The sequence below is a fragment of the Phycodurus eques genome, chromosome 2 (assembly GCF_024500275.1).
Source record: "Phycodurus eques isolate BA_2022a chromosome 2, UOR_Pequ_1.1, whole genome shotgun sequence".
NCBI lineage: Eukaryota > Metazoa > Chordata > Actinopteri > Syngnathiformes > Syngnathidae > Phycodurus > Phycodurus eques.
This window is the reverse complement of record NC_084526.1, coordinates 26,766,701-26,779,636: the sequence shown is the minus strand read 5'-3', so window position 1 is coordinate 26,779,636 and position 12,936 is coordinate 26,766,701. Positions and strand designations below refer to the sequence as shown.

At 42.4% G+C, this 12,936-nt stretch overlaps 1 protein-coding gene across 4 annotated transcripts in view; it reads right to left on the bottom strand.

The window, feature by feature from the left end:
* cbfa2t3 (CBFA2/RUNX1 partner transcriptional co-repressor 3) overlaps positions 1-12,936 on the bottom strand; it is a 48,499-nt gene that overhangs the window by 15,335 nt on the left and 20,228 nt on the right. For all 4 annotated transcript variants that reach the window (XM_061670129.1, XM_061670130.1, XM_061670131.1 and 1 more), the window contains exons 2-5: positions 4,483-4,638; positions 2,110-2,351; positions 1,579-1,668; positions 574-755 (exon numbers count right to left, since the gene is read on the bottom strand). In XM_061670129.1, coding sequence (XP_061526113.1) covers positions 574-755; positions 1,579-1,668; positions 2,110-2,351; positions 4,483-4,638 — 670 coding nt within the window. The remainder of the gene's footprint in view (positions 1-573; positions 756-1,578; positions 1,669-2,109; positions 2,352-4,482; positions 4,639-12,936) is intronic.

Sequence of the window (12,936 nt, the reverse complement as noted above, 5' to 3'; positions counted from 1 at the left end):
TGCGCCCCCACCCCCCCACAGTTCACTGAGCCAGGCCTGCGGTGCATAAGGCGAGAGGTCGGGAGGCGTAGGTGTGTGGATTACAGTCCCATCCAAACCACCTCCCCTCACCCTACGGAGGATGTGTTCAGTGTTACGGTCAGCACATCACCATCTGGACACATCCCTGACATATGGGCAGCTGCTGGGAGCCTGCAGATCATGCAGTTATAGCGGCAGAGAGAGGGAAGGAGACGGAGTAAGTCAGAGACATGAGATGCAGAGAAAAGAGAAAGATGAGAGGGGAAAAAAATGAAGATTTGGATGTATCGATACATTCACACCCTCCATGGAGTGAAACAGGCAAAACCCAATGTAAAAATGGTCTTTTTGTTATTTTCAATTGTGCTGCCACTGCATCTTCTGCTGGTTTTCTCTTTTAATACTGTCCTAGTACCACCCTTGCATCAGTGTTGCCCAGACGTCCACCTCCCCACAAAGTAGATCCCACCCTTAGGCTCTGAAATTCTTCATTTCGGACACTGTGTGTGTGGGAATTTGAGTGATTGAATGTGTAATACAGAGAGCTGTTACCTGTCAGGGGTCCTTCTCTTGCCATGCTCATTCATCTCCAACATGATCTCAGAAGAATCGAGGGGCGAGCTGGCATTAGCGTCCAGGAGAAGCTGCTCGTGTTGGGCCAGGTATTGTGCTGGAGTCTGCTTGGCCAGCCTGGCACAGTGCAGCAACTCCCTCTGCAGCAGGGGCAGGTTTGCCTGCAGCGGAGACAAAAATGAAGCCATTCATTAAAGTGAGAGAAAAAATATGCCGAGAGAACTAAACTGGAAACTGAAATGTGGAGAATGACAAAAAGCCAGATTAGGTAGTGAAAAGAGAGGGAGTGATAAATGAAGAGACACGATGAGATAAGACAGATCTCTTGACACATTCCTCTGCCATGTGTCTCCCTCTGAGGCGTGCATTGTGTATGTGTATAAGTGCTGTCAAATAACTCTCTAAGACCTGTCTGCTTGATGAAACACAGACACTGCTGCAATGTCCCAGATGTGGAGGATGACCGCACACAAGGATGTATGACACCGAAACACACGCACACACATACACTACTTTTTGTCTGCACATAAAAAGTCTACACTACATTGACACAAATATGAAAATACGAGAAGGTTCACCTCTCAGGTTAGATCAGCTTCCCCAAAAGAGTCATGACCCAACTCAATTGTCTGACTGAAATGTTGTCATTTATTTTGTTGATTGTCAATCAGGCATAACTCCTTGGCAAAGTGCACCTGTTTTTTCATGTGTTGCAGTAAGTTAATGTTTGTTATAATTAGTTCATAGTTATAGGTTGATGAAGTGTCAATCCATGATGTATTTCAATAAGTTTGGGTCAAAGGCAAGATAAAATATCTCATTTGGCCTGAATGTTTGGGAAACTCTAATGTAGAGACATAGAGAAGTGATATTCTGCAATGTATGAATATGTGGCATGTAGGCCATAGAATCCAGGGCAGAGCTAAATATATCACATATAAGCAGACACACACATGTGCAGACAAGAGTGTACAGTACATATACCTTCAGGAAGGGAATGACGAAAGGCCTCAGAGGGAAGTTGGTAGCCTCATGAAGTTTGGAATGAAACTCTTCAATAGTAAGCGTAGAGTTCTGTACAAGATGAGACAACACATTTGATTAATGAATACAATTACAATGGCACAGTGGTTGCCCATTGTAGAAGTAAACAGTGCAAAAGAAATATTTTATTAGTTTGTAAAAACTTTACACACACACACAAGAACCTTCATTCGGTACACATGCATATTCCAATATGAGAACTGCATCAAACATTTCTCCCTTGTATAGCCTACTTACTGTAAATGAAGTGACCAAAATAACCCCTTCACTCTACCACAATCATAAACAACTTCAAATTAAATTAGGACCCCTCAGAAACAAAAGCAAGCAACATTGCATTTGTAAAGTGGATTTCTTTTTGAAATATTGCTCATATGTAGATCTGATAACATCATATAAGTGTCCAGTGAGTTTATAATGCACTGCTTGTGTGCAGTAATTCCTTTTTGATGGAAGTGACCACAAACTTACCACCAGCCCCAGCACAAGGCTGCGCACTCGCTCTCCAATCTCAGGCGATATGTCGTTGCCAAACTGCTGCAACGTAGTAAGGAAGCGCTTCAGCTTGCAGAGTTGGCGGGCGCCACAGGCTGGCGGGAGCTGCTGGTTGGACAGCGAGGATGTTGATGACATGGCCGGCCCGTTACTGAAGCCGTTAGGAGTGGACGGCGCGCCGTTCAGTGATGTGGGAGAATGGCTGCTCCCGTTTAGCACTGAAGGCACACATAAGGGGGAGACAACATGAATTAGGTCAGTAGTTTCTGAGGGACCTGAAGGGCATCGACCACATCTGCGGGCAGGATGGGGGCTGACACTCTTGTACTGTATCCTGCTGATGGAAGAGTGCATGGAAGATTACATACAAGCACACAAAATGATGCCATGAAGGTGGCATTAGATGCATGCATATTTATTGTCACAATCTTGTGTGTTTTTTTGTGCATCTTCAGCTGTCTCACAAGTGTTACCATGCGACTCCCCTCTGCTGCCACCTGCTCTTGTGTCAGTCTATTTCGCTCTGTTCCTCAAACTATCCCCCACCCACCAACTCACTCACTAGGACACAACTATAAGAGGAACTTGTAAATGAGGTGCCAAAAATAGTTCTGTGACCTGTGTTACTTTTATTCCAACGGCAGGTGTGTAGCTAAATGTGGCGCTGCACATGCCCACCATCTGAAAACAGATTTGTTGCTTTGAGGTTCAGAATAGTATGAAGATTCATACACATATATGTGTAGTAGTGATCCATTTGATCTTAATGTGGGCAAACACATTCACACATGCTCAAACATGATGACCTTTCTCGCTTTTTTTACACTGGCAATGTTTTAGTTTTTTTCCCCTACAATTTCTGTTGACACTTATATTTGACCCTCTCCACTTAAACATTGTATAGCATGTCCATGCTTGAGATAAATGCCCCCAAACAGGGGTCCTTATTAGATTAACCCACCTAACCTGAATAAAAGTTAACAGACAAACACAATAAAGTAGTTCTGGGCCAACCAGTATGATCCCAACATTCTAAACCTGTGTTCTGGCTTTAGTGAGGAAGAGGAGAGAGATGTGCAAGGAGAGCGTTACGTCATAACAGGTGAAAGAACATGGCCTGACAATACTATATAGGGAAGAAAGTAGCCTCCCCACAGCAACGCCACCCTGACTGATGCCCGCTGCCCTGCCACCCTCCTATTAGCTGGTGAACAACACAGACACACAATGCTACAGCCGCCCTCGCACATGCACTCAAAGCCACTTGTCAACAGCAAGGGCATTTTCTGTAGCTCACCAAAAAGACTGCTGAGGAGCACAATTTACGCTCAAGTAGCATCAAAGCTTGGTCACCAGAACAGTTAAGAATCACACATTTTGGAGGGTCTCTTCGAACAAGTATTGGGTGTTCAAGACTGATGAAAAACCAACACAGTGCATGTACACTGAGGACAGTTTTAAGAACCCTAGGCTATTTTGTTTTGTTTTGTTTTGTTTTTTACTCTCTACTCAATGATGAGCGTGTTTATAAGGTAAAGATCGTCACAAAAAACATCAACAAAAAAAACTTGTCAGATCTGTTAACTGCACCTCTCATGAACTCATCATTATTGCACTTTAAAGTTATTAGCGTGGCTAATGCAGTATCTTAAACACAAATCCAAGACTGAAAAGATCTGTGCAAGAGATCCTTCTTTTCATTTTTTGCTTTCTGTATTTAGTTTATATATATATGTATATCTCTGTGTAGAAAACATGATATAACTTATGATACATCCAAATTTGCGGCAGTAAAAATAATCACGCTGCTTTTAGTGTCGAGTGTTAGTGCATGACCACAACCTTTGTCATAATGACATATTCTTACTTTATATCACTGTGTAGTAGCACCTTAAGTTGTTTTGTAAAACACTTATTTAGCCTTAATTCAAACTACATTTAACCTAAAGTGGGAATAATGCTTACTTAAGTAATGCATTTGAAATAGACTAATCATAATAAGTAATAGTAAAATTTAATTTACAACATAATTAAAAAACATACATTAAATTGTATTTACAGTATAGAAAGTATTCTTTAATTACAAAATGATCTAATCTCAGTTTAAGAACATGTGGACTTCAATTCTGTCCTAAAGGCAGTACTGGTAGCTACTGTTTTATGATGGTTTCCATGAGCTGTTCAGCAAAAAGTTACTTGAGTTTATTGCTTGCTGACATACTGTTGAGCATGAAAGTAAAACAAAATCAAAACTCACATACATCCCGAACTGCATATGATTGTAAATAAATGCATTAACTGTACTTAAGGTGTTACCAAAAAAAAAAAAGAGAAGAGATGTTTTTTTACTTGATTTACTGGTGGCAGGGGTGAAAGAAGCATTACGACTGGTTGCTTGGTTGACAGCCGGGGGTGGTGGAGGCATGGTTGGTGGGGTGGACCTGGGCTGGTTTTTCACATCCGCAGGTGAATCTGGCATTGTTCCAACCTTCTGCACTCTGCTACCTGGCAAAAGGGAAACCAAAAGGAGAGAACAATCGTCAGGATGGCGCACTACTGCCCCCCGCCCCCCAAAAAAGGTTCAAAAGGCCAGCACTGACATTGTCACCTGGGAGCCAAGTTTCTTAAGAACATAAGCCTTATCAAAACTACCGAAGCAAATCAATGTAAGGTGTGGAAATGGCCTCAAATGTGTATTGTGTCTCTGTTGGTTTTAGCAAAACAGGCCTGGGAGACACACAGTAACACCTGCTCACCCACTCAGCTGCTGCTGACTGAGACACCCCCCTCTCACTCTCCTTCACACACACCGTGTCGCTCTGACATCCCAATCAGTGGCCTTCCAATCTAACCTACGCCACTCACATACAAACACGCACACATGCACACACTCCTTCCCGGCTGTCCCTTCTCGTCCCCCGCTTCAGACAGCCAACTTGACTGCCAGTGACAAGTGCAGCTGGATCTGCTGCCGTCCATCATTGGGGACTGACTTTCAGGAGCGCTCCATCCTGCTACCACAGGCTCCAGTGTCCTCTGCCAGAGTCCCTGCCAGGACCAAACAAGGCAAGAGCAGGCTGGGTGGTGTGAAGCAAATAGATGGCATGGCTATTCACCGAAGAGCAAAAGCAGATGCAGGTGGATGTGGGGGTATTCTGTATGTCTCTAGTCTATATACAAACATACACATATCAAGTATGCCCGCCAAGGAGAATGATTCGTCCACCATTTGGTTATTTGTGTGTTTATGGTATGGTATGCTTTTGTTTCCTCAATATGTGTGGAACATACAGACGCCTGAAATGTATTTCTCAAAGCCCACAGTCTAAAAAACAAAACAACATAAATCAATAACAATTCAAGCCATTCATACATACTTTGTAGAGGGGTGGAGAATGGGCCAATTATTTTAATGATGCAGATACGTGATTTTCCCACCTTTTGCTAAAACTGCAAAATTTTGCAATACTTTTTCTTCATTTCCCCATGAATAATGCATGAATCTTAAAGACGGAATCCGTGCATATCCAGGGGGAGAGTACCAATTTGAAGCTATACAATTTGGTGCGAGTCCAAATTCCAATTAAGTATTGCTCGACACTCTACCATATGCCATATTGTTTGTGATGCATTGGTAGACGGTGTTTCCTTTTCTCGATATTTGCATCTTTGCCCTTTCCGTTGCTGGAACCAGATCTTTTTGAAACATCATAACTTGAGCACGTAACTGTGATGACTTTAACCTCTTGCGAGGTACACAGCTTCCAGCCAGGTGTGCATAAACACAACAGCGAGCAGTAGGTGTGATGTTTGCAACAAAACGAAGCCAGTTAATTAAAAAGGATTGCTTGGCAAAAACATTCCAAATAACAGCACAACGTGTTGTCATTCACAGTAAAACCGTAAGATGCAGACCACATTGAATGTTGAACAATGTTGTGCCATTTGTTTGACTTCAGACAATGTGCCTCATGTTTCAGCAGAAGAGAGAGAAATAAGTCATGTTTGTTTTGAAAATGCCAGAGCCGTCATGAGATTGGTCTTTGTGATGATCCTGTGCGCTGCTCCGAAAAATAAAATCAAAATAAACCCAACGGTGCTTTTAAATCCCCAACTGTCTTTTCATGCCATCTGTAAACTGCTAAGGGATCTACAGTATTTGACAGCTGATAAAACACTAAATTGTAATCACGGGGCAATTATAAATGATTGACAATATTTTCTGTTTATTTAATCAACAAAACTCCTGCCATAGTTTGCTTCAGTCCTATTTCTGAGAGGTCACTGAGAAACCTTCAGCAGTTGGTCTCTGTATTTAAAGAGTGTCACTGCAGACTATGCTGTGTGAGGGTCATCGACATGGTGATCCTCAAGAGCACGAGGGGCAGTCTCCCCACGCTAGACACTCTCAACATAAACACACAAGGTTGGAGATAGAGGCTAGTATAAATAGATGCAGCTATTCTCTTCTATAAGAAGCGGAAACACATAAACAAGCCACCCGTGCTGACGAAGTTTCCTGTGGGGAGGCTGCCATATGGCACAGTCAACCTCCTCTTTGATTAAATGTGCAGTGTCACTGTATGAAACTGTGTACTTTTTGTGTGCATATGTGTCCTGCAATGCACCTCACAGAGACTATGTGAAGCCATTCCAGAGGCCAAACTGCTGTTTGGTCACTTTACTTTCTTTGGGACAGGAGAGTAAAATAAAGGAGAGAATACAAGCATGGGGGGCTGCCCAGTCTGTTTACTCCCTCTGTGGGATTATAGACAGCTGTATAATCTGAACAGCTACAGGGACAGGGCTCACACACACACACACACACACGCACACACACACACACCAGGCTAGGGATTTCACTTTTTAATACATTAGGAAGTCTGCAACCCCATCTGTGGCCATCTGTGCTCCCACTGTGCTGTGCGTTGAAGGACGAAACACTCTCAGAGAAAGCAGTAGGGAAAGAAAAAGAGAGAATATCAGGTAAAGTGAGGTGGTTAAGTCCAGGTTTGGACCATGCCCCCCTATGAGTCCGCATTAAGAGGGAGCAGATGTGTCGCTGTCACTCCTGCACTGACGATTAAACTGAAAATAAACAATTACAATTTATCTCTGCCCTGCTCTCGCTTGACTTTTTGAACAGCTGTACATCTGCACGTTTGATGTAATCCGCCCTAAAAGATAACTCACCAAAGAAGCTCTAGTCTAGAATGTTCTCTGTCTGCTGCTCTCCCCTTGTGTCATGATGAAACAGGATGAAAAATCACTCTCTGCAAGACACCCAGCACCAAATATCATGGAATAAGTAGCGCGCCGGGCTGTGGAGCTCCGTCCTTCTTTTGGGCTCTTATTATGTACTAAAGAACACATGGCTTCATTAAATTTCTACAAACACAACATGAGTACATATAGTCAACACCATCTTGTTATGAAAGAGAACCTCGATGTATTGATCTGAATATATCTTAGTGTATGTTAATATGTGTTCATGCCGCACTGCAATGGAAACACAGCTGCAACTTATTAGTTTTAGCTAACCACTGCGAAGAAGTTCCTTTAAATCCTCCTGTCCGTTCAATCGCTCGTACTCCACAGAGACTCTTGTCAGTGACCACATAGTCCTAAAACTCTCTCTCAGTCTGTCACTTAAACTCTCCCTCCCTCCTTCCCACTGTAATTCGCCCAGTCTCCAGGAATGCTGTTGTTTTTAATTTCTCCCAGCTGCTCTGGCTGGCTGCCCAGCCGCCTGCCTTCCCACATCTGTTCCCTATGAAGCCGCTGAGGAGTCCACACAAACAGAGCCTGAGCCTCTGGCCCACAGACCCCCACCAGGCCTTCGAATGAAAATATGGGGTTTGCAGCCTTGGGCCGTGGACCACAGATACATCTCCTTCTGCACCCCTTACTCTAATAATATCTGCCTGATTTCCATCAGGATAAACTGCCGAGGCTCAGTAGTGCACAAGCTCATCTCCTGAGGAGAAATAACAATCTATAGAAAGAACATTTGTTCTCTCGGTATGGCTAATCATTGTGAGGTAAGATTTGTTTATTTGTGTCAGCACCAATTCGGCCCCTTCAGACAGATCCGGACTCTGCTTCATCTTGAGCTGATTTAGAGTTCAGAGGCTTTTGAGCCCTGACTAATGACAGACTGTGTGGCATGGATGCACACGCACACACGCAGACACACACACACATACACACACACACGTAAATGCATATGACATACAGTATGTTGGCAGTATAGTTATGCTCAAACTGCAAACAAAATCAAATGACGGTGGAGATGCAATACTAACTGAACAAAGGAGCCAAACAGAAAACTTCCAAAGGTTCGTGGGTTCGCCTTAACAAGCACTCACAATAGCCATTCTATATTTTTATATAAGATGGGCAGCAAATTATAGTTGCAATTTTGTTTTCTTTAAACTTCTGTTTAAATGGGCATCTTGGCAACAAAAAAAGGAGCGCACAGGCTGCAAGTGAGTGTGGATTAAAGACAATTTATCCAGAGTTAAGGGTAGAGGAGTTGTATTTGTCTCTCTGAGCTGCAGGGATCTTGTCATCCAGCGCTCATATCTGTGAAAGCTGTTATTGATGTAATTGTATTGAAGTTCTTGCGACCATCTGTTGTCCTTGGGGAGGGTCTGGCTTCTCTCGTCGGCAGTGAAGTGGTTATGTGCAGCACATCACTGCTGCAGACGCGCTCGCTGAGAAAAAAAACTTCCTTTTCAGATTTTCCCAACGGCTGCTAATAAAATCCAGATGTTAGATTGAGCTGACTCCCTCACCTCTCCTCCTCTTTATGTCCTCCCTCTACTTGTGTCATTCTCCATTTCTTCTCTAGCCCACTCCTCTTCCTCTGCCTACAACAGTACTAATCATTTATTTCAGCTCTTTCATCTTCTTCCCCGCCCCTTCGTTTAATACCTCCCCACAAGGATCCATCCATCTACACCTCTTTCTTTTTGCTGCAGCCACTAACCCAGAGTCATTTCTAAATAAAGGAAGGTATTTGTGACATTTAGTGAAGGTAGGCTGGGCCAAGAACAACTCCCTGGCTAGCCACACACATCTGGAGTGTGTTAGAGTGCCAGTAGTACCAACCATGGTTCTCCCAGCAAGCACACATGAAAAAACTGATCACATAACTGGATCATAGAAAGTGTTGATCTATCTGGAGTTCTGGACTGTATGCATAATCGTATTCATATTATGATGTTGTCACCCAAAACAGCTAATGCTCCGTGCAGCATCCGTGTACAACAATGCTCTCTTTCATAGGCTGTGATGCTTTCCCCTACAAAAGAAGATGAATTAGCACTACTTATGGGATTTGCATAACTGTTTACTACTTGGGATTTAGTATGTATCCTGGTATGCATACAAAGAGTACAGGGATGGCTATGGGGATTCTGATGTGGGAACAGATATATTGACACAGACAGCTTTCAGTTTAGTTTACAATTAGAAGAAGATCCAAATTAAGTTAATATAATGTCTTCTGAAATTATGGAAGCACAATGTTGTGTGCATGTTCGTGTGTGGCTCCAGGGTCTCTGTGTGAGAGGAGATGAACACCTGAACATCAATAACTGTCATGAGGCCACCTGGGACCCCACAGCCAGCTTGCACCATGGGCACACAGCCATCACCAGCACAGCTGCCACAGGGAGCCGGGGGGGGGGGGGGGGGGGGGGGGGGGGGGGGGGGGGGCTGTGGGCAGAGAATTAGGGGAGGAAGTAAGAGTGCACGGACACACAGGTATTTAAGAACGTGACTGTACTTGAACATTTGGGACGGGAGAAAAGGCAGACAGAAATGAGGAGACAGGAGTTTCTGCCCAGCATCACCTCTGTTCTCACTCATCTTCTTTTCCTCGTTCTGTCAGCTGTGAGCCTAATTTTGCCAGCTGTGAGCTTTGCCTCTGGCTGCCACGTCCCAACATTGGGCCAGACTTCCTTCCCTCTCTCCGATGACCTCAGTTAGCAGGCACCATCAGAAATGAGTGACATAATTCCTCTAAATACCCAAAGGACTACTGCTGATAATAGCATGAGATGAGTTCCACACCTGAGCTTAACTGGAGCGACTGTAAAAGTACAACAAAGTTTCCAACTTTAGACCTCTCTGATTCTTGAAACATTATCCTGCATATTTCCATTTATTACTGAGATCATCTATTACTGATGTTGGCCTTATGCAATGTCTCATATTGGTTCTTTCCTTTTGCATACTCCACACTCCATATCTACACCCCACAGATGTCGAGTGTGTTGAGTATAACTGACTGGCAAAGGGATCGTATTGATTCACTAGAAATCCCAGTTGTTACAGAAATGGGAATGTTGTCCCTGAGTCAAAATGCCAACAAAGGAAAGATCTGTCGACACACAGGAGTCAAGTAAATACATTACAACATCCATCCAACATCAGTACCAGGAAAAAACAAATGGAAAAAAATACTGTGTTCCCTTCCTATATTGTGATTCACATTTTGCAGATTCAGTGCATTTTCAAATTTATATCACACATAATTCGCCATATCACAGGATTTTTAGTGTATGCTGGAATTTTGTTGTTGTAAAATAAACACATCCTAGCCTAAAACATTGCAACTGTTAAAAAAAAGAATAACAATAGGAAAAAAACCCATTAAAACACATTAAAAGGCATTAAATGTACATAGTGTGTAGTAGTACTGTACATTACTGTATGTTTAAGAGTTTAAAAGTTGTTTAAGAGTATAGAAAGTAGGGCTGGGTGCTTTTATGATCGAGATCGAAGATCGTGATAAATTTCCCATCGATCACGATTAACTGTGTGCGTGTTTCCTCGATCTAACACGGAGGGAATGTGCGTGACAAAAGCCAATCACAGTCATCCTTTTCCGGCTCCACTTCCGGTTGCCAGTTGTGGGAGTAAACAGAAACCACGTCTCCTCGGCTGGCCCGGCCTATAGTGAAACTGAAAGTCCAGGTCCAACTCAGCCGTCGTCACATGGAGCACTCTTCGCCCTGGCTCCGTACTGGCGATGGAGGCGGCTGGCAGCTCCACGAATTTGCAAAGCCAGTTGTGTGGCGGCGTCTCCAAAGCGACCGGGAGCAATGCTATTAACTAGCCGATGTGTAAGGTATGTCGGCACCCTCAAAAAAATAAGTAAATAAATAAATAATAATAATTAAAAAAAATAGAAAACACTCAACATTTATTTTTTTTCATTTGAAGAAGTATGACCCAAGTGATTATATGGAAAGCATTAAAATGTGACCGCAGTCAGTACAACTTGTCACTCTCTGCTGCCAGCACACATCCATGTAGCATTAGCAGTTAGCCACTGCTAGGGGCGACCAATCAATCAATTGTGTCATCATTGTCAAAGTTCAAACTTGTTAATCTGTATTGTTATTAAAGATGATGCACATTTGAAAGTAGCAATAATGTTAACAAGGTATGTAGCATCATAACTGGAGAATGTTAATGTTTACAATCCTATTTGCCAACATTATTCAGATGGCGCAGTTAGCACGTGTATCTCCAAAAATACTCAGGACTTCAAGCTAGTGCACTGTTGTTATAGTTTTATATATTCGTTGCACTATTGAGTGAAAATTGTTCTTATATTTCTCTATATTGTATTTCCCTCATTTGCTTAGTATGCCAATATCATGTTGGGATTACTGTTTTAAATATTGACTGTGAGAAGTGTTGTTAACAAAAGGTGTTTATAAAATGTTAAACTACTGTCCAGCTTCTTTAGTTTTTAGTACAGATACTTTAAAACTGGCTATTTTAAAAAGTTTTATATATATATACATATATATAAATCATAATAATAATCGAGATCGAACGATATGAAAAATCTTTGTTGTGATCATTTTTTTTTTTTTTTTTTTTTTGCCAGCTCTCCCAGTTATAACAGAGAGTGTTCTGTAAGAGTATAGTAGCGGTTTATAGGACTGTGGGGAAGAATCCCCAAAATATTTACACACTACTTTGTGGTCCGGCAATAAATGAGGGAATACTCTATACTTAGGATTGATATTGATTAAAGCAGTTATATTTAAAAGTTTTTAAACCCACATAGAATGAAAGTGTCCCTGAACTAAAGACGTAAGCAGGTTTGAAAATGATGAATAAATGTTTATGATCTTAAGTGCCCTGCCTGGAAGCTACATGACATTATTGCGATTCTTTTGAAATGATAAAGAGAATATTGTGATACTAGTCTATGCGATTCTTTTGAAATGATAAAGAGAATATCATGACACTAGTCTATGTGACAATAGATATTATTTCAATTCATTTTCTGTACCGCTTTTACTCACGAGGATCACAGTTGTGCTGGAGCCTACCCCAGCTGACTTTGGCCAAGAGGCAGGGTATGCCCTCAACTGGTCACCAGCCAATCCCAGAGCACATATAAACTAACAAACATTCAGGCGAACATTCACCCCTAAGTAAAATTTTAGAGTGTTAAATCAACCTAGCATCTATGTTTTTAAAAAGTTGGAGGAAGCCAGAGTACCTAAAGAAAACCCACACAAGCATGGGGAGAGCATGAAAACTCCACACTGGAAGACCTGAGTCTGGATTTGAACCCACGACCTCAGAGCTGGATGTGCTAATGACTCGGTCACAATGCCACCAACATTACAGCATATCAGAACAAAATTCTCAAACACCATGCAAACTTGCCCCAACAGCTGCAATGACAGCTTAATTTGATTGATTGCTAAGTGCATGCTATAACACACTTTTGGTGTCAATTCACCAAAAGTGTGTTATAGCATGTAC